The following is a 27,895-nucleotide window of genomic DNA, read 5'->3' as shown; positions in this document are numbered from 1 at the left end:
GCAACAACACTAAATAATTTAACGCTGAAGGAAAAAAAACCCAAGTATAATGAAAGTGCAGTAAGAATTTATATAGAATATGTCTAGAATACTGCAGATTAAACAAAGCAAAACATCTTTTTTTTTTTTTTAACAAATACTACCAAGTTCAAAAGACAAAAGGACTTGAGCATAAAGTCCTGAAGTTTGCTTTCCAAAGATTGTGGAATGGATGAACTATTTTTTTCTGAGCTAATCCATTTTTAAACCTCCCTCAAAAGAAACAGACCCCTTTGTGACTTGTATATTCCGTTCAATATCCTAATAAATATGTATAATTTAAAAAATTAGTCTCATTTGCTCGAAGTATGTAACATTTCTGAGCAACAGATTTATGTAAACTATTCAATGCATTAGATAAAACAACAATGCAGTTTTTATTTGTTTTTTTGTACACAGCTGCTTCCAGTATTTTGCACTGACATTTGAGAATAATATGTTAGTCATAATTACTTTAATTTAGAGCTTGGCTATACATGATCCCTCATATCCATTGACAATGCTGTATTTTCCAACAGAGGACAGTTGCCCCTTGCAAAGTCTGCAGGGAAGAGATCACGTCTTGCTTTTCAGTGTTCACAAATAATAAATATGTGCGCACAAATTACAAAACCACGGAAATTATGGATGCTGAGAAGAATGTCCACAGGATTCTGTTCAATTTCTGAAGTTAGTTTGAAAGAACAATGTTGACATATTCGGAAAAAAGTTACCGTATATAAAGATAGATGTATCTATACAGAAAAAAATAGAGCAGCTGTTTTCTTTTGTTGAAGATACCAAAAATAGTCATGTTACCCTTTAAGGTTTGGGGGTTTTTTTGAGAATGGGGCTTAAGCAGAATTTAGACATGTAAATGCAAGATCTTTATATTATGCGCAGAACACCTAAAACTTGTATTTTCAAACTTCCATCTGCAAAGTAGGCAGATAACTAAGCATTGCTAAAGTCTACAGTAAAAACCCAAAGCCATGCCTGTTTTCCTGTATGTGATCTATGAATAGCTCAGGCTATTTCACTTAGAAACCTGTTGCCATAATTTCCAATGAGAAGGCTGTATAGCTCCTATACCTATGGGAGAGGTGAGATTCAACCTCCTAGCTGAAAACAAAGTTGAGATTTCAATTCTTGACCCCAAGGTACCAATCAACCCCAAAATCGTGTAAATGAAAAAGATCACTGAATACTACTTTTAGTGTAATGCAATTCTGTGTTACAGGAATAACTCGTGGTTGTGCAAGAACACATCTCTGGGAACACATCTCTGGGATGCTGATTCGACTTGGAATGAGTTCAGCAGGTTTTACTTATTACTATAAGTCCTCCGTGTCCTTTTCTAGAAGTGTAGGACACAACAATCCAACTTTGTCATTACTAATAAGAGCATGTATCCCAATATAGATGAAAAAAAAATTCACACAAGCCACAACCGAAAAAATGAATTAGTCGATACCAAAACTGAAGAAAATATTGCAGCTTAATATACTTTTGCCCAAAGCGCTTATAATTCTTTAACTATTTTTTCCCCAGGCTCAGACTGTGAAAGGATTACAAAGCACACAGTGAAGCAGCAGCAGCACGTGGTATTTTGGGATTCTGACTTCTTCAGCTCGGGAGGGTTAAGGATCTTTGCAAAGCAAAACCTTTTTACCTGGAAGACTCTGAAGGAGTTACATACATACAGAGTGATAAAATGCATCAGTGTTCATTGCATACAGCTTTGTATAGGAAACTGGACCATGATTCCTGACTGACATACGCATTATTCTTTTCTAAAAGACTTTATTTTATTATTACTGTTTATGAGGAGGAGGTGAAGTGGTCAGGGTTGTTTGGAATGTTCAGTCTTTTCTAATGTAAGTTTACAAGTAAGAACTTCTTCTTACGTAGAGTTTCATTTGGATTATTTTTTTACTCATTTTTAGCTGAAGCAACTTTAGCACCCCTTAAAAAATTCATGAAAATACACAACAAAGACATTCAGTGTAATACAAGAGATCATATTTTGTAGGTCTGAAATATTTCTGTACTTGGTACTTTCTGGTAAAGGATGCTAGCAACCGAGATTTTGATAGAAAAAGAACCCATCAAACACCACGAAAAAAATATTTTGCTTGTTTTTACCTTATTTAATGCATCTTGGTGCTGCCAGCAGTTGTTATCTTCTTTGCTAAACTAATTACAATGTGCTACTTGAAAATTGTTCCAGAGTTTTCAGGAGTATGATTAGAAACCTTTGGGTGATCAATTCTGCTTGTGACTATAGGGGAATACCATGCAGAAGAAAATAGATGGGGAAAACCCACCAGTAAAAGTCAAATGGGCAATACAATATCCGTTATGTACTTCTCTAATCACATACTACTTGTGTGTGGGTTTTTTTCCTCTAGCATCCCTGATTTTGTTAAGAGTTTTTGGAGATGTATTCTTAGAAAGCTGTATCTCCTACCTTGTACATAAAGACAGGTATATATACATGCTGCTTTCCACTTTTACGGTTTTATGTTTTACTAAGTGAGCTCTAAATTGCCTTGCTGCTGTCAAGCAAAAAGGCAGTTCCAGCATGCTATGTTCCTTTTTTAAACGACTGAGAAAAGTATGTAGGTTGTGGCTTTGGTGCAGTGGGTGAGTTTTTCAGTCCCCCAAACAGAAAATGGGGCATGTGTGAATCATATCAATATAATCTGTACATCATTAGTAAAAATTATGGCTGTTTGCAAATTAAAAAACTGTCACTATTTTTCATGGTGCACCAGTCTAAACAATTAAAATAATAAGTCTTCACAAAAAGAAAAAAACAAAGGCACCTTTAAAAACCTGCTTCACAGTTTTTCTGAACAAGCTTAGTTTGCACATTTGAAAATGCATGAAGATTAAAATGAATAAATATATTGTCTATGCATTTGATAAAAATATTTATATTTAGTAAAAGAAGTTACAGTACGATGTAGCTAATTTTTTTCATTATTAAACAAAGAGCAGCTCATGTCCCCTAATTGGAACATATATCTAGAAAATTTTTTTTTAGAGTGCTCTCAGTAAATCAACATTCTCATCAATTAGTATGTCAGAGTAAGCCAGCAGTACTTCCTACTGACTCTTGCCCAGACCAAGAACACTTTTAGTGGCTCAATTAATTAACTAAACCTCCCTGAACAATATGTATGTTTCATGCCTTTTCTCCTTTCCAGTTTCCACATTTTAAAAAAAGGAGAGGAAACAGAGGTCTGTAGAAACCAAATAATGACACTAAATGCAAAACTCCAGCAGTTTTATGAGACAGAAATTTAAGAAATGTACACATGCAGGTTGCCCCACCTTCTCCACCCATAGTATTAAATATGTATTTATTTCCTTTATTGATTGATTGAATATTCAGTTTTCTTTCAGCTTACAGAGAAAGTTTAGAATTAGAGTTACTGCTCCAGATCTTACATTAAATCTGCAAAAGATGTATGCATTTTTACTATACTGTAAAGAAGAAAACAACTGGGTCTTGTTTTCATAAGATAGCAGAAAAAAAAAAGTAGCATTTTGCTTTTGTAAAACAGTGTGCTCGCTGCTGCTGCTAAAACTGACTCTCCGTTAGTGTGAATGAATTCATTGCCATCTGTAGACTTCTGAAGTTACCTGAACCCAGTTGTGAAACAGCCCATGAGCTGGATTACATGAGGAAGGGAGGTACCTGGCCTATGACCTACACAACAACTTCTGGCCTGCAACATCAGGCTGTGTTTTTTAAGGGAAAAAATTCTGCTAGTAGGGTTTGTTGACACAGGTTTCAGTTGAGAAGCATGCCGTTGGTGGCAGGGCCACCAGCTTCTTTGAAATGCTGTGACCTCATGAATCTGCCTGACCACCTGAGAGTAATAAGGTAGATGAAAGACCAACAGTGAGAAGCAAAACCACTGTATGGAGTTGCCAGGAGAAGTGATCAAGATGAAGTCAAGTGACGAGTTGTAACCTTCTGCCTAGGGAGTCTGACGTGTCTGTATCCATCACGCTTGCTAGGTTATGTGATAAAAGCTTATCTGTGCACCCACCAAGGAGCATGGAGGGACCACTCTCATCAGCTGTACAGATGGCAAACCTGCAAGCCTGGCTTCAGATCTAATGAGAGGTGTCTTTTGTAGTCAGATGGGCTTTGTGATGTAGTGTGCCTTTAAGGTCAAGACATCAAGAGAAGCAGCCTTCAGCTGGGTTACTGAAATAATAAAACATCCCAAAGAACCCTCAGAGTATGCAAGCTCCACCATAAAAATTGTATTTTAGTATCAAAAATCAAGAAACTAGGTGGCTTTTATTTCAGCACTGAAATTCATGAGTCCCCTTTACTGTTTTCTAAAATAAAAAAGTGGCATTTTACTCTAATGAGTCAACAAATCGGCCTCAAGATCTTTTTCAGTTCATTAATCAAATGAACTAGATCCATTCATTTGGAACAAATCCCTCTCAGCTGATGTTTGTAAGTCTACCTAATGCACAAGCCTTTGGAGTTGCTTAGATGTGGCTGCCCTTGCAAATACCTGCTTGAAACAAGGAATATATTCATGCCTGCTCTGCAACTACTCTCCAGGTGACGAGCTCCTCAGACTCCCACTTGTTGATGCTAGCTCCTGTCTTCTGCATTTGGTTCTTGCTCTCTGACAAGATGCAGCTCTCCGTTTCTGGCTGGACCTTGCATCAGCCTTCCTCAATGAGGAAGACCAGGGCTACTGAATGAAGCCCTTGTCCATTACCCCCCTGCCAGCTGTGGTATTAGAATTGGCTTCGTGGATGGTATAAGCCTATTTCTTCTCAGTCTGGCAACATACATTGGCTTCCATGAAGAAGTAGACTGTAAGTCTGAGCCACAGCATAAACTCTTTACTGTGGTACTGTTCTTAAACCTTCTCAATACATACAGAAAATTTTCAATTAAAAAAATAATCTCTCTATAGGAGGGCTGAACTGATCAATAAGATATGCTGAACTAAAATAGAGATCCCTAAAATAGAGATCCTTTGGGGGTTTGTAACAGTAGGATTAAGTTTCTGGGCAGCAGCTCACTTCCTTACAAAAAAAAAAAAAATATTATGTGAGGAACAGCAAAGAAAGAGGTATACCAGAAATACGGAAAAGCCCATTTTGCAGTAAGCAATAATGACATCCACAACCAAATTGAGCAAATAAAACAGAACAACCTCTGTGACAGCAGCAGGGAAAAAAACTAACAAACAGTCAGAACAGGAACCTCTTATTGCTGGATTCTTTCCAAACAATCTCCACAAGCAGTGTAGGAAAGAGAAAGAAAATGAAATAAGACCAGTTTAATGTTTAGCATTACTGAAAGAGACAAGAGACCTAGCAAGAATATTCTTAAAGAAAAGTGGTTGCATATTTTACCTCACATGCCTTTCATATATCTCTTTATAGCTAATAGTTCCTCCAAAATTCTGATGGATGAACTTCATTTATTCTTTATTTAATTATTTTTTGAGGTTATGGATTTCCTTACTGGAGATCTCGTGTGGAAAGCTATATGCATGTAGATTGTAAATGACTTGCCACCACTGTAAGATAGTATTTACCTGTATTTAATGTTTCCCAAATATCTTCCTTTATTAGGACACGTAACTGTAGCTGCTGTTTCAAATACAAGAAAACGCAAAAATATCTCCAGTTAATTTCTTACTTGATGCTAGAATAATTTACTTTTAAAAAAACATTTAACAAACCTTAATGCTGCAGCCAAACTAGCAAACAAACAGCTAGCTGATGACTTTGGTTTATGTGCGTCTGTCTCCCACCTGGAGGAATACCATCTACTTTCGCATTTCCTAGTCAAGTCAACTGACTACAATTTGGCATCCCATTCAAACAAACAAAAAATTGTACCTGTTTCTCACATTACTGAGTATAAGAGAGGCATTTTTTACCTTGTTTCTTCTATGCTTTTGCTTTTGCATAGGCTTTCAGCTGCTTCCATTTTTTTGACCCAGAGTCAATCTAATACGAAGCTGAGTCGTGTATGTTGTTCACTCACTGCTTTGCCTTGCTGGTAAATCCTAAGTCTTGTCTAACATCTTCCCTGTCTTCACTTTCCTCTCCCTGTCATACTTTGCTATGGCACTTCTCTTGGGAGGTGTCAGGGTAAGTCTCTTTGGCAGCATGGTTTACTCCACTATTGCTGAGAATTCCTGAGAGTAAAATAAACAGGGAAGACGTGAAGTCAGCTTATTACAGCCACCCAAATCAGTCAGACGTGCATTCGAATGAGAAGGAGTAAGCAGAGCAAAGCTGTTGCTGAATAATGTGGCTTTGGCAAGGCTCCCTGCAGCATAAGACCCTGCTAAAAGGTAAACCTTCTGACTGCGGCTCAGTGCCACTTAGTTTTCCACATTTCAAAGAGCTTACGCAGGACCAACATGCTATTTTAAAGCTCCGGAGCTCTGAACATTTGAAGTCCCATAAAGAAAGCAGGGAGGACTACCTTTGGGGAGACTTGATACTATTTGGAAATTAGTTGCCCTGGATTAAATTCATATGTGTGAATTCATCTGGCAGGAGTTATGTCTCAGCCTCGATCCATCAGAAATCAACAGCAAAGTTACAAGTAATTTTAACGATACCAGACTACTGCCAAGGACCACAGGCAATGGCCAGAATCTACATTTCAATGATTTCGGGAGTGTTTGCAGGGCTAATGCTGAATGAAATTCTAAAGCAGCATTGTTGCCACCTTCTGTCATTGGTTATCTCCTCCTGCATGATTTATGTGACTTAGTGGATATACTGTTCTTTGATGTGGCAATCTGATAATATCAGGATATGCAGGTGTCTCTGCCCTTATTTTAAAAAGACATGACCATTGGCTGAATTTACTTTTGGCCTTAAATCTCTTGTTCATTGATACCGAGTACAAAGGAATATTGAAGAGACATCTGGTTCTCTTCACTGGACATAATGTAGCCAAGCTTGACATATTCTCTGAATAGATAAGCCAAACATTCAGTAGGGGTTTACTCTGTGCAGTAGGGGTATACTCTCTGAATAGATAAGCTAAACATTCAGTAGGACAGAAGACCTTGAAACTTTGTAGATAAGAAAGTGATGCTGAAGACAGCTAGTTTGTGAAGGTAAAAGTGTGCAAACCGAGCCAAAGAATGAACTGTGCATGCGCAAGAACTGAGTTCAACTAGCGGTCATGGTGAGGAAGACTATCGACGACCACCAGAGGACCCTGAAAGACCACCAATGGACATAAGAGCGCATGTGTAAAGACTTTTACATATGTTAATGAACTAACATTAATATGTTAATCATGCCTCGGAAAACTAATGAATATGTATATTTTGACTGTACTTAACTCCTATAGTTAAGCAGCTCGGCGCGCACATTAGGTGGAGTGATCCCCTGTGCGTCCGGCGCCGCAATAAAGAATGCCTGCTTTCTAAAACTCCAAATTGAGTCTTAGAGAGTTTTTCATCTGCCGACTTACGGTAACAGTTTTGGCGACCCAGATGGGACACAGCTCTTGAGCCTCGACGGATCCTGGGATCGCGGAACCTCAGCCGGCACCGAGGGATTCTCGGAGAGGACTTCTCCCGATCCCCGGACCGAAGAGCCCCTGAGCGAAGACTACTGCTTTGTGAGTAATAAGGCATTCTTTCAGAAATTTGGTTACCTGCCCGTCAGACGCAGCGAAAGCTCCGCAGGGTTGGGTTTAGGACCTGGGTAGGGGCTAGTCCCCGTTTGGCAGGGGCTAGTCCCCGTTTGGCAGGGGCTAAATGTCCCCGTTTGGTAGGGGTTAAATGTCCCCATTTGGTAGGGGTTAAATGTCCCCGTTTGATTTGGAAGGGGTTAAAGTCCCTGTTTGATTTAAAAGGGATTAGAGTTCCCGCTCAAGGTAAATGTTAAGAGCAACCGCGGTAACAAATATTGTAAGAACTTGTCTATTATTGCAAGTATTTTGTCTGTTTGTTATAGTTCATCTGTTTGTTATAGTGATTGGTTATTTGTGTTGTTGCATGAAAGACTTGTCTGTGTATGTGATTCCCTGTGTATAAAATGGGTGCCGGATCATCCACGGGTGAGGGAATTTTAAAGAAATCACCTTTGGGTTGTATTTTAATACATTGGAAACAAATTGCAGGATCCCCTGGTGGGGTCACAAGAAGGGATGATCTAATTAAGTATTGTAATCAATGGTGGCCACTATATAAACTAGAAGATGGAGAAAAGTGGCCAAGGAATGGTACTTTGAATTATAATACCCTGTTACAACTAATGCTGTTTCTGAGGAGAGAAGGAAAATGGGATGAGATATTGTATGCTGATATGTTCTTTACATTGAGGCAGCATCCTGAGTGGCAAAAGAAGTGTGGAATTAATTTGGCCCCAACTGATCCTTTGGTATTGGCATTGGAAAAGGATGAACGAGAGAGAGAAAAAGGGAAAGTGTTAAAAAGGTGTTGTTCAGCATGTAGTATTGGACAGAGATGTTTGAAGTTGAGTCAGAAAGAGCAGGAAGAGGATTTAGAGATGTTAGTGGCTCCGGGATTGAGGCAGAGATCCCAAAATCATGGATTTGAGCCCTTCAGGGTGAAGGGCGAATCGGACGATGAGTCTGAGAGAGGCGCTACAGGGGCCACGCCGGTGGCAAGGAGAACTCGTAACCGACAGGGAACCGTGTTGCAAGCTCCATTAAGGCAAGCAGTAGGGAATGAGGGTCCGGTTGTAGTAAAAGTGCCTTTTTCGATCACAGATTTAAACAACTGGAAAATAGCTGCCGGCAATTATAGAGGTGATTCTGATCGAGTGGCCAGTGCCTTTGAAATGACGATAAAAACTCAGGATCCAGATTGGAAAGATATTGAAGTTATCATGCAAGTATTGTTTGATAGTACAGAAAGGGAAATGATTCGTAAACCAGCTAGAACTCAGGTAGAAGCTCAAATAGCTGCGGGAACACTGCAGGGACAACTGGAGCATCATTTCCCTTCAGCTGATCCTGCATGGGATCCAAATGATAATGGAGAAAAATTATTACTGACTCAATATCAAAAATGGGTCCTATTTGGGATAAGGAATGCTATACCTAAAGCAATAAACTGGTCAAAATTATATGAAATTAAACAAGACAAGAAGGAGTCACCCACAGACTTCTTAAACAAGTTAAAAGAAGCAGCCCGAAAATATACAACACTAGATCCTGAATCAGAAGAGGGAAAGAGTCAATTGGCAACTTTATTTATTGGACAATCTGCAGACGACATTCGCAGGAAATTACAGAAACTACAAGGGGCAGATGCTAGAGATTTGGGAAAGCTTTTAGATCGGGCTTGGTTAATATATAGAAACAGAGACCAGCAAAAAGAAAAAGGGAATGCTAGGCTAATCGCAGCATTGGAAGGAGTTCGTGGTTCACAAGGAGGCCAAAGAAGAGACGGATTTGGGGGGGGTCGACATCGGGAAGGTCGCAGTAGGGGATACTCTAGACCCCCATTAGGAAAAACTCAATGTGCTTATTGTAGAAAGGAGGGACATTGGAAACAAGAATGTCCATTGTTACGAAAAAATGGAAAGTCTGAAACCTCTATATTAAACATAGAAATGGAAGACTGAAGGAAACCGGAGGAATCTTCCCCAGCAGAGCCTCTGGTTAAAATTAAGCTGGGGGAAGATGAAACTGAAATAGAATGTTTAATCGATACAGGAGCTACTTATTCGGTTTTGAATACGAAGAAACATGAGTTAGGATATGATACTGTAAGAATTATTGGTGCGACAGGAAAGCCGGAGACGCGGCCCTTCTTTAAACCTCTAAAATTTAAAATTGGAAAACAATGGGTAACGCATCAGTTTTTGTATCTACCAGGTGCACCAAAACCTTTAATAGGCCGAGATCTACTAGAAAAACTAGAAGCTGAAATAAAGTTTAAGAATGGAGAAGTAGAAGTGTCAATACCTGAATCTAAATTTGTCCAAGCTTCAATATTATTATTGCAGGAAATTGAGCAAGTGAAAAGGAAAATCCCGACTGAAGTTGAAGATGCAGTGATCCCTATTGTCTGGGCAGGAGAAATACCTGGAAAATCAAAGAGGGCTGAACCCGTAAGAATAGACCTTATACCAGGATCAACACCGGTAAGATTGAAACAGTATCCCTTAAAATTAGAAGCTAAACTTGGTTTGGTACCTATTATACAAAAGTTTTTGAAATATGGGTTATTAAGAGAATGTGAATCTAAGTATAATACTCTGATTTTACCTGTTAAGAAGGCCGATGGAAAATCTTACAGATTAGTCCAGGATTTGAGAGCAGTAAACCAAATTGTCCAAGATATATATCCAGTAGTGGCAAATCCGTATACACTATTAACCGCACTCACTGAGGATCAGGGGTGGTTTACAGTTTTAGATTTAAAAGATGCCTTTTTCTGTGTCCCACTTGATTCCGGAAGCCAGGAATTGTTTGCCTTTGAATGGGAGAATCCTGAGACTGGAAGGAAAACCCAGTACACTTGGACTGTATTACCGCAAGGATTCAAAAATAGTCCGACAATCTTTGGAAATCAACTAGCAAAAGAATTAGAATTATGGAGACAAGAAAATAGAAATGGAGTAATGCTACAGTATGTCGACGATATACTAATAGCTGGGAACTCCCGAGAGGAATGCTTGGAATTGACAGTCAGTTTATTAAATTTCCTCGGACTTAGTGGTTACCGAGTGTCAAAAGGAAAGGCCCAAATTGCACAGGAAACTGTAATATATTTGGGCTTTGAAATTCTGAGGGGACAGAGACAATTAAGTAATGAAAGGAAAGAAGCTATTTGTCAGCTTCCAGAACCTCGAAATGTTCATGAGTTGACAACCTTTTTAGGAATGGTGGGATGGTGTCGTTTATGGATTGCTAACTATGGACTGATGGTAAAACCCTTGTATGAATTATTGAAGTCATCAAAAGGTTCCCTGCAATGGTCAAATGAAGATCGAAATGCATACATTCAACTCAAAAGAGCTCTGATGAAGGCCCCAGCTTTGGGACTGCCTAATTTAGAAAAGCCATTTGAATTATTTACTCATGAAAGACAAGCAATAGCCCTTGGAGTTTTAACCCAGCGGTTGGGGGAATATAAAAGGGCTGTGGCCTACTTTTCTAAACAACTTGATCCGGTGAGCCAAGGATGGCCGAGTTGCCTAAGAGCAGTAGCTGCAACAGTGTTATTAATACAGGAGGCTCGAAAACTTACTATGGGACAAAAGATAACTGTTTATGTTCCACACATGGTGACCACAGTATTGGACCAGAAGGGTGGACATTGGTTGTCTCCTAGTAGAATGCTAAAATATCAAGTAGTACTAATAGAACTAGATGATGTGACCTTAAAGACTACTACTGTGATTAATCCTGCCATGTTTCTCTCAACTCGACAAGAAGGCGGCAAACCGGAACATGACTGTCTGCAGACCATTGAGGAAGTCTATTCAAGCAGACCCGATTTAAAGGATGTTCCCTTGCAGAATCCAGATTGGGAGCTATACACGGACGGCAGCAGCTTTATGAAAGAAGGAAAGCGGGTATCAGGATATGCAATCACCACCGTCGAAATGGTGGTGGAAGCACAAGCGCTGCCCACCAAGACGTCAGCTCAGAAGGCCGAACTGATAGCTCTCACCCGAGCTCTACAGTTAAGTGCAAATAAGTGTGTGAATATTTGGACAGATTCTAAATATGCTTTTGGAGTAGTACATGCACATGGAGCAATTTGGAAGGAAAGAGGATTGTTATCCTCACAAGGTACGGAGATAAAGCATAAAAAAGAGATCTTGAGCCTACTGGAGAGCATAAAGGCTCCGGCTGCTGTAGCTGTTATGCATTGTAAAGCTCATCAGTCGGGACAAACCGCTCAGGAGCGAGGAAATAAGCTGGCTGATTTGGCCGCAAAGCGGGCTGCAGAAAAAGGCATAGAAGAAAATGTATTAGCAATAGTGCCAGGAAAAAGAATCTCCCTTCAAGAAAACCCTATTTACGATAAACAAGATAAAAGATTAATCGAAACTTTACAAGCAGAAAGGCAAGAAGACGGATGGGCAGTTACACCTACAGGTTTAGTAGTAATACCGCATTCCCTTATGAATAGTTTAGTAAAGGAAGAACATAACACTGTGCACTGGGGGACTGAAAATTTGTTAAAACATTTACAGAAGTCGGTTATTAGCAGAAATATGGTGGAAATTATTAAATCAGTCACACAAAGATGTGAGTTATGTTGTAAAAACAACCCAAGAACACAAATAAAATTCAATTTGGAAAAACTATGGAGGGACAGGCACCTGGGGAGTATTGGCAAATAGATTTTACTGAATTGCCAAGAAAAGGAGGGCTAAAGTATTTGTTGGTCCTTGTGGATACATATACAGGATGGCCTGAGGCCTTTCCATGTCGCACCAATAAAGCAAAAGAAGTAGTAAAAATATTATTAAAAGAAATAATCCCAAGATTTGGAGTACCTTTAGGGATGTCATCAGATAGGGGTCCACATTTTGTAGCCAAAGTAGTTACTGAAATAAGCAGACTGTTAGATATTAGTTGGGATTTACATACCCCTTATAGGCCTCAATCTAGTGGTAAAGTAGAAAGAATGAATTGTACCCTGAAGACTCAATTAAGATATGTCAGGAAACCTCGATAAACTGGACACAGGCTTTGCCTTTAGCTTTGCTAAGAATTAGAGTCCAGCCACGAGGTAGGCAACACTTCAGCCCATACGAATTGATGTATGGACGACCGTACCAAATGCCTGGACTGCCAGGAGAGATGCGAATACAAGGGGAGAATGATGCAAGAAATTACTTGATTGCTCTTGGGAAAGTTTTATGAAAACTAAATAAATATGTAGTCTTGAATAAATCTCTAGGTCTTGATTACCCAGCGCATCCATTCCAGCCCGGAGATTGGGTATACATTAAATCCTGGACTTCTGAACCACTACAAGAAAAATGGAAAGGACCATTTCAAATCTTGTTAACTACACATACAGCAGTTAAACTAGAAGGAAAAGGACCGTGGATTCACTACTCTCGAATTAAGAAAGCTCCTGTAGAATGGAAAGTGGAATCAAGATCACCTCTTCGACTAGTAGTTAAGAGAATATCTGGGAGTAATAGAACTTAATTAAAATTATGAGAACAGAGATCAACAGATGCTCACACCCTGCAGGATGACAAACAGGAATACTGTGTTTATACTACTAGTCCAAACCCTGGCAGCACCACTCCTCTTGACCTGTGGTCAAAGAACCCCAGAATGGCCATGGTCTCAAGCTCGTATTAAGTACACTGGGAGTATGGGAATACACTCTAATAAGGGAAATTTAAATCTTTCCACCGTGGTCATGCACGGAACTGAAGTGTACCTAGAAAACGAATGGGGCCGGGATTGAGATGAAGCTGGTAATACAATTCCCCGACTTCGAGGAATGGCAGGAAAAGAAATCAAAATAGGATGTCGAATGATCAATGGGTCTGCTCATGAGAAGGCGTCTCAGATTTCTGTGTACAACATTACATCAAACCCAGTAACAAAAGATACAAAACTTTGCGCCTCTAAACAATCGGATTGTTGGTACAACTTTACCTTAGTACAACCTGTTATTGTAGTCTGCCTTTGGGCTCACCGCAACCTGGGATTATCATTTAAATTTAAAATCGACATTACTAAACTTGATATGACAACACCTGCCTCGACTGCAAAAGATAAGAAAACTCTGTCTCCACAAATTTCTGAAATTGGACCATATGTGATCAAAAATACAGGCCAACAATGGGTGTTATTCAACCCATCGTGGTCTCTTAAAAGGGTAGAACTATTAATGCAAGTCAATATCTCTGCAATCAAACCAGCCTGTTTGCCATTCCTAAGTATGACCTATGCAGGGTGGTTAGCCTGGCTACATGGACGAACACGTACCTCCCCAAGGCGAACAAGGAGAGATGTGACTGGCATCATAGGAACGGGACTGGGAGTCTTAAATAGTATAGATGCTGAAGTACTCGTAAATAAACTAAGTGTGGCAACAAGCGATTTAAGCAAATTAGAACACCCACTGTGGTCTTCTCTATTAACATTGGGAACTAACCAATGGCTTTTATCCGACTTATTGCCTCAGTGGGAAAGAATTAATGAAAAAGACCATCAGTTGATTGCGAATGCACTTGGTACAGCCCAAAATAATGTTTCTGTAGCCCTTAGTTGTGTCCAGGCTCAATTGTGGATGCAATCTATGGTAGCAGCAGTTATAAGAGAAGGGGAAGAGGGCACCTTACCCACCGAAATTCGAAAGGTAATTTGGGATAATGCAACTAAATTTGAGAAAGAATTCCAATCCTGGTGGTACTTAGTTAATTTCACTTTTGATCCCATCAACAATAAGGCCACAGCTTTTGTCTTAACAATTCACAATGCTTCAGTATACACCATATACCCAATCATTGCATTAGGATTAAATCACAATGGAACTATACTCTATCCATCAGAACATAGAGTATGGGCCCAACAGAATGGAAACAAATGGCAAACTGTTGATGTTAACGCATGCGTCGTACGGGAACAGCAAGGATTTATTTGTGAGAGTAACACCATTAAAGACCAAGACATTTGTCTTGACACTGAACAAAGTGTTTGTCACTTTGAAATACATCCTGATGAGACACCTAACACTATACTCATATATATTGGAAAAGGATGTGTTTGTATGAGAACCCCTTGTGACTGTATATTTGTGGATAGCGTTACTGTAGATACAAGCAATCACTCAAATATTTGTGTCTGTAACTTTACTAACATTATAGGATGCGACTTTAATTATTCAGCTCCTGTTACATCTTATCAATTACTGCAATCTAATTATACATTAAGTGAAGATTTATTACCTACCCCCATCGGAATGGATCTCACATTGGTGAAGAAACTACTGCAACACAATGACCTGTGTCAATTACTAGAACGGGCCCGAGACAATGGACGCAAAACTCTAATCACCGTTCACCATGATACAGAAGAGATACACCATGTCTTGGAAAGAGTAAAGAAGGATGGAGAACACCACTGGTGGGAAACTCTTCTTGGATGGTCACCGACTGCAACGGGAGTGTTTAACCTTATGCTTCATCCAATTATAGTCTTACTAACTCTAACTGTAGTATGCCTGTTACTTGTAGTTATATTGTATACAAAGGTTTGGTACATGATGAAACGAATAACCCAACTTGACATATACTAACCCTGTCTACTATACCTTTGTCAACTCTCTTAATGAGATGAGGATTGTAGCTTGCTAGCTACGAATCCTCAAAAGAAAAGGAGGGATTGATACCGAGTACAAAGGAATATTGAAGAGACATCTGGTTCTCTTCACTGGACATAATGTAGCCAAGCTTGACATATTCTCTGAATAGATAAGCCAAACATTCAGTAGGGGTTTACTCTGTGCAGTAGGGGTATACTCTCTGAATAGATAAGCTAAACATTCAGTAGGACAGAAGACCTTGAAACTTTGTAGATAAGAAAGTGATGCTGAAGACAGCTAGTTTGTGAAGGTAAAAGTGTGCAAACCGAGCCAAAGAATGAACTGTGCATGCGCAAGAACTGAGTTCAACTAGCGGTCATGGTGAGGAAGACTATCGACGACCACCAGAGGACCCTGAAAGACCACCAATGGACATAAGAGCGCATGTGTAAAGACTTTTACATATGTTAATGAACTAACATTAATATGTTAATCATGCCTCGGAAAATATACATATTAATGAATATGTATATTTTGACTGTACTTAACTCCTATAGTTAAGCAGCTCGGCGCGCACATTAGGTGGAGTGATCCCCTGTGCGTCCGGCGCCGCAATAAAGAATGCCTGCTTTCTAAAACTCCAAATTGAGTCTTAGAGAGTTTTTCATCTGCCGACTTATGGTAACATCATGATCCCTCTCACTGGGGTTAGAAGTCTAAGGGCTGCTGTTCTTCAGTGACTGACTGAAAATAGTTTGACGGTTGGGGAAAAAGCTATTCTGATTCAAAACGATCTTTGATGTATGAACTGAGAAGGTTGTCATCTTGGAACGCAGGTTTGGGCAGGATCTCCATTCTAGCTTACATAGGCACAACAATAACATGATCTGAGCACCAAATAACATACTGGTTTTATTAGATAACACACTAATTACTATGGAATAGTAGTAGCAAATTGCATTCTAAATGGATTTTGGAGGCAATATGGTAGGATCCAAATATATTAAGAAATTGAGCTGCTCTCTTAAAAGACAGTTTTCCTTTGGGTGTTTAAAATTCATCTATGGTGATTATCTTGTAGTCAGAAAAACTGAACAAAGAGTCTGTAATTTCAAGAGTTCAAGTCACACTCTTTAGTTTTAGAAGTGCTTTTCTCACCCTTCTCATTGCATGCATGGACCTGAATGAGCCACAGGTGCCCTTAGTCCATCCATTCCCGAGAGTCTCATGGTGTCCAGGCAGGCTCTGAAGTAAAGGGGAAGGCGGTCAGGTGGTGAAGAGCACAGAGGCGTCATCTCAGAGAACTTCCAGTTACTGATAAATACCACTTCTTCAAAAGATCATTTACATTCACAGAGAGTGGGTGGTTCCCAGCCATACCAGGTTTCCAGCCCTACGGGAGCATACCAGCATCGAAGGAGAACGCTGCTTGGAGAATGGCCCAACAGCAATGGCAGAGAGTTTTGCAAAGGGGCAACAGTGCTCCAGGTGGCTACTTGGCTTTAGATTGAGACATTAAGCCCTTTTGAAACACATGTTTAAAAGAGGTGGTGAGTATCTATCTTGATACTCAAATCGGGTCTTAATGTCATGTGCCATCCAACCTTTGGTTAACATAGCAGAGAGGTAACAAGCACAAAAAATTCCGGACTTCACTAAAGCCATGAAACTGAACAAAATGCAAATTAATGGTCTCTTCCTGACTGAGAAAAAATGGAAGTCACTAGCACACAATTTTCAAGCATTTCTTTACCCGCTTTCCTTATTTTTGTGTGTTCTTTGAATTTAAATTGCATGTCTGTTTCACTTTTATGTTTTCACAGAGGAAGTGCATTCCTTCCTACCACAGCTAAATTTTCATGAAGTGCAAAGGGAAAAAGAAACTAAGCTAAGGGCTCACCAGTGTTTTCTGTTTAAGAGAGGGAATGAATATCCCTCATGCAATATGACCAGCAAGTCAGGTGATACACCTCTATCTAAGGAGAAGATAGACTAATGCACATGGTATTCTGCTTCTTTTGTACAGAGATGTGGTGAGGTTGTTTTCCTGGTTTCAGCTGGGATAGAGTTAACTTTCTTCCTAGTAGCTGGTACAGTGCTGTGGTTTAGATTTAGGATGAGAACAATGTTGATAACACACCCATGTTTTAGTTGTTGCTAAGCAGTGCTTACACTAGTCAAGGACTTGTCAGCTCCCCATGCTCTACCGACTGAGAAGGCTGGAGGTGCACAAGAAGCTGGGAGGGGGCACAGCCAGGACAGCTGACCCCAACTGGCCCAAGGGACATTCCATACCATGTGACGTCATGCTCAGTACATAAACTGGGGAAAGCTGGCCGGGGAGTTGGCCCCCCACTGCTCAGGGACTGGCTGGGCATCGGTTGGCGGGTGGTGAGCAATTGCATTGTGCATCACTTGCTTTGTATATTCTATTATTATTATTGTTATTACAATTATTATTACTGTTGTTGTTATTATTATTTCAATTATTAAACTGTTCTTATCTCAACCCATGAGTTTTCTCACTTTTACTCTTCCAATTCTCTCCCCCATCCCACCGGGGGGTGGGAGAGTGAGCGAGTGGCTGTGTGGTGCTGAGTTGGCGGCTGAGGTTAAACCACGACAGTTGTTCAAGTGGATTTCTACTGTCCACTCACATCAGTAAAATGATATTTCAGCTAGCTCCATGCTGAAAAATCAAGCCTATTGAAGGGGTATATTAAATCTGAGAAATTTCAGTAAATTTGGTAACAAAAGAAAAAGAGGCAAGGGTGGAAGATGACTTCTAAACAGACTAAATGTTGTGATAAAAATTTGCTCGGGACCAGTATGGGAAGAAAGGAAGAGATAACCACGTTTCTAGGTGCTTGAGAATTTTATAATACACTGAGGTTTTCCATCTATAGTTTGACCTTAAAATAAATGATTCAGAAGATTGGAAATAAAATTTTTAACCTATATATAGGTAGACAAAGTGTGAACGTTACCAGTATAAACAAGGAGTAATAAAATGCAATGGTGCTCTAAAATGCAATGTTTTCCACATTGTGAAAAACAGCTTTCTGCTACTGCATTTTTGCAACTAGGTACTAATATGAATACTCAAGAAATACCTGTTATTTTCTATGTTTCCGTATATACCAGTTAAAACAGGACTAAGGAATTTCACCTGTTAGGTGAAATTCCTCAATACTGTTTTATCTATTGATTTTCAGATAGTTTACTATGGCAGTGAATATCAGTGTTTAAATTCATGTCAAGATTTGTCTCCATCCCCTGCATTCCTTCGTGAAGGACCTGCACGCTTTAAAGGCTGTTATGAAATTGTTTCTAGTCTTTAGATATGATAAAAAATTCTCTTTTATCTCCTAATGCTAACCCCTTCCTTGCAAAGAAATACTAGCATCTCATTTGAAACCTATAATGTGTAAGACGTTTACAGAAAGTCTTCATTTTAATGTTTCTGTGATGATGTCACAGAAGATAGTGGGAAAAAAATAAACTAGGCATGTGGTGATTGCTGTATGTTGTATTGGTTTCCTGATTCAGCTATTTGCAGAAAGTTACCACTGTCCTGGGAAAGGCTTTTTCTCTATTAATTACTAATTTCTTTGGAAGTCGGTGTAACCAGCTTTTCTTGTATCTTGTGCCTCACGTTGCATGTGCTCAGAAGGCATTAGCAGACAAGTTGTCCGTGGAAAAGGATATCTCTTAGAGAGCTTCCAGCAGATAAAACCTTTGTGAGCACCCCCTGGCAGATTTTTATCTCACATTGTTCCTGTATTATTGGTGGAGAGCATTAATCTTTGTAGCTGATCTCCCCTTTAGAATACTCCAGGACTTCCAGACAGGTTTTTAGCTTGAATTTCTCTGTATTTTCTCCAGGAGGCAGTCTGGCCATTCCCAATTAAAATAAAGATTATCTCCCTTTTTTATATGTAAATATATTTTTTTTCCAATTAAGAGTAATTTCTTGCACTTAACTGGCTAGTACACAGCTCTCTGCCTCTGCTCAGGGTAAACTTCTTCCCTTTCCTTTTTTTTGTGGTTTCTTTCTATTTTTGCAGAGGAAAAGTCAGAGGAATCCTCAGATGAGCAAAATCAAAGCACTTTGAGCCCTTGGTGTCTGAATTGCCACAGGGCAGGAGAAAATGGGGATGTATTCCAAGTGAGTATAAAATTTCTCTGTAATCCTTTGCTCAGCACAAGAATTCTGCTGTAGCCACAAGCATGTCCTTCCACTAGAGGCCAAACTGGTCCTGTAACTGAAATGCAGTGTACTACATAAATAGAAAGAAGTTCTCAAAGTGGTATTAAAAGCTAAAAATTCTCACATACTATTCAGTTAGCATTGAGGGGGAAAAAAAAGAAAAATAAAAAAACAGCCACAGAAGACAAAAGTCTTAAGATATTCCAAATTTATCTTGTAGTTTGAACCAGACAGTTCAAGAATTTGAACTGCACCATGACCAGTTAATATGCATTCATCATCACCTTTAAAAAAATGATCCTAATCTACTACTCTCACTACCAATAACTACCTCTGAAGGGAACAGAAGTGGATGAAAAAAACCCCCCACAACCGGTACAAATTCCCATCAGATCTATTTCTTGTCTACATTTTTGTCTGCGTGTTTGGAGCTGTTACCACTAAAATTGAAGTTTGCCTTACCTCTCCAGCTAGGTTCACTACATTTCACTGATGGAGAAGCTCTAGAAGTGAAGTATTTATGTTGTACACTCTTCTGGAAAGGAAAATGGAGTGTTCTTGCCATTCCATATGTAATGTAGGGTGAACACAGAAAATTGGTGGCCTCAAACAATAATCGGGGGGAAGCTGCTCGCATTATACTGTTTGTGGGAATGGATTTAGCCCATCGGTCTTCTGCAGTGAGGGGCTGATCTGAGATTTCTGGGTCAGAAAAGGGTGACTGAGATATCCCTCATTCAGGTTTCCTTTGAAGCTTGTTTTCAGGGAAGAGCTAGTGGCAGTGAGCATGACAGTACTGGAAACACTATGCCTTTACCCGGTTCTGATCCACTTGGTGGCTGGATCTGAGGCTTAGTGGCCTGCTTGAATTTGGAGCTTTTATGATGGAAGAAGTCCTTTAGCCTTCTCTCTCTGTGGAGGGGGAGTCTATCTAAGAAGTGAGTCTTCTGGAAACTCAGCAGAGTAGAAGACAAGACATATGATTTATGTTTTCCTTTTCTGGAGCTGGTCATCCTGTTCTGAGGAAGGTGGTAAATTAATCTTAGCATTGTCTTTAAAGGGGGAATTTTCCTCCAGTTCTGCCATCAAAATGTCAAGTGAGCAGAAATGATCAAGAGTAAAGGAGATGATACCCTGAGAAATACCTTCAGGTCCTTTACATGAAGTATATTGCAGTTTCTGCATCCTGTTCTGCTCCAGTGGATCTGTGGAGTATCTGAACAAAGATTGTATTTTCAGTCACAATTTACAGCGGGCAGTGGAACTCTCTCGTTTCTAGTTCGATGTTTTCTGCAGGCCTTATTATCCTCCACATAAAACTAAAACCTTCCATACTTCTATCTCAAACATTAGTGCTTTTTGTGGATTTTTGCAATGACAGGATTCTGGGCTCATCATTCTCACATAGAAGATAATGAATGTTTGAGCATATATATCTACCTAGCAAATAGCTGCTGTGCCCTCTCCCATCTCTTGCTTCAGGTTTGGATGTTGCTATGAGTTGAACATTTTATGGGGAGAAGAGATGCACCTACCACACACAACTAATAAGGAAACATTCCCTACAAGACAGGTTTAATTTCAAAACTGTTGCATTGTTGGGATAAGCTACATCAAACAAAAGAAATTAAACAGAAGGAAAAGATTTCACACAAGCAGAGAACAAGCCTCAAAGAAGCTGTGAGTCATTGCTTACAGAAGGTGTAAAGGAAAGTCCACTCCAGTCCAGCCAGCTGGCTGAGAGGAACCAAAGGCAGGACGGGCACACGCGCACCTGTATTACTGTTCCACAGGTACTCCTCCATGAGGTCTTCACTTTGGGTGTATGTACATCAACATGTGAATATATGTGTGGACAATCTCTAAAGGCAAAATACTCATTACTACATGCAGCCTATATTCATAGTACATTCTGAAACAGATGTCCAAAGCCTGAACAGGTAGAATAACTTTATGTTAACTTGTGAAAGGAGGAAGTTTCAGGATGTTTCTGCCATTTGTTTTCTGATATCATCTGCAAATATTTGGAGCTGCCAGACTTGGATGCTCTTATCATCTGGCCATCCATTCTTAAATCTTAACAACCTGCCTCTAGGTGAACACCAGCTCACAAGAAGGAGTTCAGTCTGGTCGCACAGATATCCTCACCTCATGTCTACAGTTTTCATTACTGACAAATTGCTCTGGAGCAAGAATTGCTAGGTCCTGTAGAAAGACTTGGAAAGCTTTCTTATCTGTACACGTGCTGAGAAGCTTTTCCAATTAAAAGATTTTTATTCCTTTCTTAAATCTCATGGGTCGATGTAAAGACTCTGCTTGTAATTCGAGATTGATTCACCAGACTGAGCCTGAACAGCGTAGCGGTCCAGTAGCCTGTCAATATTCGAAATGTAGGGAGTGCAAGACATAAAAGATGCTGGTAGTTCTGTCACATTGGAGCAAATCCTTTGCATCCCTCTTTAGGGCACAACATACATGCCTAGGATGAGTGGTACAGTAACAGTGGGCGTCTGTTTCTCTATGCCTTTGGGAAAACTAGTCATCTGTGGTGATACTCTGTTCTGGCAATAGATAACTTATCTGTTGTTGTTGTTGTTATTTTTACATCCTTCTTCTGTTTCTTTCCCTGCATTCTTCATTTGCCTCTCTGGCTTTTAGGGTATTTGTTTTTTGACCACCAGTGCCAGATCATTTTTCTATCATCTTAGGCATATTTGTATCTTTATTGGAATGAGCCAATCATAAAAACCCAAACAGAAGCCTACAGTGTGATCCCCTTGCTCAGATCGTAGAACAAGCTAAACAACATTTGTGGTCCTGATTTGCCCTATCACACCAAGGACATGCAAATCCTGCTTCTGTGTAGCTGACCTTAGTTTTACCCGGTCCAAAGTTCTGCAGTTATTTATATGAAATGTCCTATGGTAACACACATCATCTGGAGACGTAAAACACACAAGCACGTAAGCTAGCTGTATATGTACTGCTGCCATGCTTAAAAACAGCCATACTCCCAGCCCTAGGACCCAGTAAATTCCCTCAATCCCCAATGGTTTGCAACTGAACATGCGCAAAGAGAAGTGGCCATAGGCTTTGTGGGGGTCCCAGACCTAAAATACTGTCACTGCTTGGTGCTCCCCTGCCCATCTTACCAGCCTGTCTGACAAGACTGGTTGGCTGGCAAGTCTGTCTTCTGCATCTCAGACCAACCTTGCAGTTAGGGATAAGTTCTTCCTTGGAGTGTGGAAAATGCTTGTTTAAATTTCAGCTCAAAAACTAGGTCTCGGGAATAAACAGGTAGATCTTGTTACTGTTGTTGGATGTAGAGACAGAGAAATCCCAGGCAGAAATTGAGTTTTTCTATTATTTTCTCTTTATACAGTGCTCACGTGAGACTGATTCAAATGCTAAGCCCTGTGTTAGTATTTGGAATGCAGGAAGGAGGAGTTCATAATCATATCACGGGAGAGATTAAAAGACTGAAGATGAACCTTAAAATGAGTGGTATCTGTTCAGTTTAACCAGGAAAAAGTTAAGGGTGATTTGATCACATTCTGTTAGGAAGATCAATTCTTGCTGTCTGGTCTTTCAGTCTAACAGAAAAAGGCATGTCAGGATTCAATGACTGGTAGATGTAGCCAGACAGCTGAAAAAAGGCATATGCTTTTAAAAGTAAAGATAATTCAGTGGTGGATTAGCTCACTGAATGATTTTAAGATTAAATGTAATACCTTTCCTGAAAGATGTGCTCTCCTTTGGACTAGAATGAAATTATGCAAGTCCTAATAGCTCCAGCCCAATGTTCATACTTAACCTTTAAACCTCACAATTCAAAGACCAGTGAATTCAAACACACTAAGAATGAAATGCCAGGAAAAGAACAGGTTGAACAACTGGTAGACTCTGAGCTAAGTGCTTTCCTATCTAGCAAAAGAGGCATTTCAAGACTGAAACCTCATTTTTCGCTTGCATTGTATAATACTGACATAATCCTGTAGCATCCTACCTTTTCTTAGCTCAGGTCTGTAGAAGGAGCTTGAGCAGCATTTGCTGTCTTTATGCATGCCTTCCTCAGGCAACAGGCCCGAAACGAATGCCACGGATTCCCGTCTGGTCCCAGGTTCTGGGATTGCGGTTCCCATCCGATCCCAGCCAGAAGAGCTCACCCAGGCAAGCCAGGTGGGGTGCTCACCAGGGGTACATCAAGAGACTAGGCACTGCTAAATCTGGACATGTACCACCTAGGAGATGATGGCATATATATGGAATGTGTGCTCTAACTGAGATATGGGACCAAACTCCTTTTCTTCCTCCCCATTCAAGAACTGCTTTCTAACAAAAGGTCTCCAAATTACTTTGCATCTATGTTCTAAACTGCCAAAAAATGGTGAAATTAAATTAATCTGCTAATTTAACCCTATAATCTAAACAATCCTACTGCTATGAAAGTATCAGTTGCTTAGTTTTGTCCAAGAGTGTCAAGCAAGTTGGATAGCTGAAATCCCAGTTTCCAGCAAATAACCCACCTTCTATTCAGACCCAATACGACTTCCGTGCACGAAGAGAGACTGGATGCCAGTTAAACTGTGTTTTAAACCATAGGTTTAAATCCAAAATATCTGTGATGACCTGATGTACATTAAGCAGCCCAGGATGAAGAGATGAGACAGTGTTGAGTCCTAGCTCTATGTAGCTTGTGTTAGCAAAAAAAGAATATACAAAAATAGGACTCCCTGGTCATATACCAAGATTGAAATGCAGCGTCAGGAATCTTCTGTCTCATAGGCAGAGGTGAAAGAAATACTTAGGATTGTCCCTCCTTCTGTTCATGCTCTTGGCATAAGTTGAGCCCAGAGGGTAGTCACTGTACTCCCCTTTCCACTCAACCTCCCCAAAACTGTAAAAAAAAGGAGTCAACTCTACAGCCTTAACTGAATTCAGAAAAGCAGGAGAAGTGGCTCCACTCGAAGGCTGCAGACTTTAATGCTTGGCAAGAAACTGGGAATTTCTAGTTGCTGGCAGCATCTCAGAGGAATCATTTGCTTTGTTACTAAATTACATGCATCTGGGGCACTAAAATTATCTACAACTATCATTCTTTTTCTTCAACAGCTTCAAAAATGTAGTTGTCATGAAACTGCTCTATTAATAACCATGTATTTTTCTATGAATATTTCACATTTGGGGGTCACAAAGGTACAGTTAACATACTGATACTTACTTACGTAATCAAGCCACGATATTCCTACCTAGCTCTGATTGCTGGCAGCAGCTCAGTTTCTCAAAGGAGGGAACGAGTGAGAGCGAATTAGACATACAGTCAGGCTGACAAATTATTCATTATGTCTAAGAGCAGTCCACAGACCAAGCTGCTGCACTGCCTTATTTAGGCAGAAATACACAGATGGGATAACCTGAACGAAGGCTTCGCATTCAGAGGTGTCTGAACATGAATTTGTCAGTACAGAGAGGAAACAGACACTTCCAGACAAACAGAAATGATTAGTAACAGAACTCACCAGCTACATTTTCAGAAAGATGGGAAGCCGTAGCTCAGATTGCTTCTTCCCTTTTTCCACTGCAGACAGATCAGTTGTTGCAGAGTGAGGCTCCTTCTCACGTACACATGGATTACCATCGAGTTTTGATGACGTTGACCAGAATAATCTTCAATTTATGAGGATAAATACTAGCCTCGCAGATAGTTGGACTTTCCAGCACACCAAAGTGCTCATCACCTGTTGGAAAAGGTGCTGCCCAGAACACAGCCTTGCAGCTGCCGCATGGAGCCAGCCTCTACATGCTGACATTTTGGAAGGGACCTGGGAGCTGTCAATGAAGGCAGAGGGTAAAGAATCTAGGAAGTGATTTTAAAGACACCAGGATGCCAATAAATAGTCTGTAAATTTGCATAAGTGCTTTGGTACAAGGAATTTGATCACACTGTTTCCCGAGCTTATAGCTCACTGTAAGAAATTATGTCAGGCAGCAGAGGGCATTGGGACTACAAGTTAAGAGAACAGAAAAGGATGATCATTGGTCAGATGAGAAAAAAGCAGTGATCTTTCATTCTCCAGCGCTCTTCAGTGAGGAAAGCCTTATGGAAAGCTGGTCACGCAGGGTCAAATAGCAAGTATTTTCATATTTACTGAACAATGTTAGGCAACCACATTACCACTGTATGATGCTATTTGTGCTGCTTACCTTATGCCTTGCTTTGCATGACCCAAGCCTAGTTCCACCCTGTACTCCCCAGCCTTGCTGTGCTTCTTTATTCTCCTAGTCACAGTGTTTCCAAAGAGAGATGAAATAGAAGAGACTTTGGTTTTCCTTTACATCCCCTCACAGCTGGTAGCATCCCTCCCTCTTCCCAGCAAAATTCCAGAGCAGAGCTGCCACGTGTATAGAGTTAGTAGGAATTTCAGGATTATGATATGAACAGATTTTAGTGACACCTTCTCCCACAGAATTCCAGCTATAGTCCTTTAAGCAAAGAAAAAAAAAGCAAATTTTGTCTACTATGTGAGGTCTCTTGATCTACTTGATATTACATAGGTGGGAGAGAAAGGAAATGAGAATACTCTTCATCAAAACCAGTATTTTACGCACTTAATTGTGCTGGAATTTTATTCAAGTTATGTCTTTTTTTGAAAAGGGCAATAAAATATCCACCAATAAATAGGCTGGTGGCTTTCCACACAGGTGGTGTTCTCTTCTCTATTTGTTAAAATCATGTTCCTTACTTTCATCACCTCTCCTTGCATTTTGAAAGTACTGGGCTACCAGTAGCTGTAACTCAAAACAGCTCTAATTTGATTCCTGAATGTATCATATTTATTCTGTGCAGTATTCTGTATCCCTAGACGAATTACACTTGGTGGACCAAACGTTACAACCAGCTTTCCTGACTAATGCTGCTCTGAAGTCCTTTAATTAAGCCACTCTCACAGTCTGAAAAAATGTCTTTGATCCCTTTTTCAAATACCTCTGTAATAACATTTCTACTGTTCGAACTGTCACACCTTTTTTTTCCTGCCTTTGAGTAATTCAAAGGGGACTTCTATGTAGAAACACTTCTGGAGCTGCCCAGAACAGAACCAAAACCTTGTTCAGTTTGCATGGGTTCTTTTAGAAAAACAGCCAGCGTGAACTGCTCACATCTTTTGTCCAACACCCATGGACACCTTGTTCTACTAAACCAGGTAGAGCATCTCATGGTGGTCACTGCACAGTTTTGCTTGGGTCCAGGTGACTTTGATGCAAGCTCTAAGGAATGTCTCAATTCCAGATACCTGTATCTGCTGCTTTCTGGAGTTATGCTCACACCAAATGCTATGGCACCTCTAAGCTGTGAAGAAATCCACCTTGTTGGATATGCTAAGGGTCTAAAGTTTGACTCCCACTTTTCTCCTTAGATAATATGTTGTGGTCTAGTTGTCCATCACTGAGGACTCATAAGCAATCATGCTCAAAACTAACCTGAGAAGGCTAATGAGGGAGTTCAGCAACATTTCCCTGAATATGCCTTTGGTGACCCTGAAGACAGGTATGTGGTCCAATTTGATCAGCCATACTCCCTGATTAGATGGGCTTTTCACAGCCCGTTAAACAAGAGCATGTGATTTCACTCATGTCTCATTCAAAACTTTAACAGAAGGTGGCTAAGTGTTTCTTGGCTGTATCATCCTTGCTGCTGCAGCAACAGGAGCACTGTAAATGCCAGCCAAACGTGGGGACACAACCCACAAACAAGAGGAAGCTTTAAGTGAAGTCACCAATACAGGAAAGGCAGGAAACACCTCTACGCTTCTGGAGAACACTCACAGCAGTGAAGGCCTCTACTTGAAAAGAGTGGCTGAGAGAAGCTTAAATTATGGTAGGCATGATCTATGCATGTGTCACAGTTTAGGCAGCAGGACAAGAAGAGCTGCAAGTACACCTTCTGTGGATGATACACTGCAAAATTTTCCCCATCTCCAGTCATAGGCTGGCAGTTCACACACAGTTAGAAAGTACCCAGGGACTTGCTAAATTTTCCTGCATGAACTTGCTCATTTCTCCTAGCCATGTCTCTTTCATACCTTCTTCCTCGCACTGCTACCAACATGGCTTTTCTTCACCATTTAAGTCATCACTTGAGCTTCCATGTATCTCCTGTGTTAGGTCCAGAATCAATCCATCTCTTTTCTACCTCTCATTATCTCCTGTTACAGTCTGCAGGAACTCAAGAAATCACTATTCCTCCTCTGTGCTACCATAGTCCTAAAGATGTTATGAAGGAAAGCAAGACAAGCCTTGCTAATACTTTTTTTCACATGCAGGATTGATTTTAAACCCTTGCCTTCTGAGCCTCTTCCTCCAGACCCTTTTG

At 40.2% G+C, this 27,895-nt stretch overlaps 1 protein-coding gene across 1 annotated transcript; it reads left to right on the top strand.

Moving 5' to 3' along the window:
• The first annotated feature begins 6,936 nt into the window (after nucleotides 1-6,936).
• On the top strand, nucleotides 6,937-14,943 carry LOC143157275 (uncharacterized). The gene is made up of 3 exons (XM_076332096.1): nucleotides 6,937-7,669; nucleotides 12,960-14,369; nucleotides 14,878-14,943. The coding sequence occupies exons 2-3, from the start codon at nucleotides 13,506-13,508 to the stop codon at nucleotides 14,941-14,943; spliced, it is 930 nt and encodes a 309-aa protein (XP_076188211.1). The 5' UTR covers nucleotides 6,937-7,669; nucleotides 12,960-13,505.
• Nucleotides 14,944-27,895: the final 12,952 nt, after the last annotated feature.

The sequence above is a fragment of the Aptenodytes patagonicus genome, chromosome 2 (assembly GCF_965638725.1).
Source record: "Aptenodytes patagonicus chromosome 2, bAptPat1.pri.cur, whole genome shotgun sequence".
In the NCBI taxonomy this organism is placed as follows: domain Eukaryota; kingdom Metazoa; phylum Chordata; class Aves; order Sphenisciformes; family Spheniscidae; genus Aptenodytes; species Aptenodytes patagonicus.
The sequence above is the reverse complement of the archived record's forward strand: the minus strand, read 5'-3'. Positions and strand labels throughout refer to the sequence as shown.

Excerpts from the sequence above, each read along its gene's own strand:
- LOC143157275 (XM_076332096.1), top strand. The coding sequence starts at position 13,506 with ATGGCAGGAAAAGAAATCAAAATAGGATGTCGAATGATCAATGGGTCT. Across the intron at positions 14,370-14,877 it reads TACCCACCGAAATTCGAAAG|GATGCGACTTTAATTATTCA; the intron begins GTAATTTGGGAT and ends CTAACATTATAG.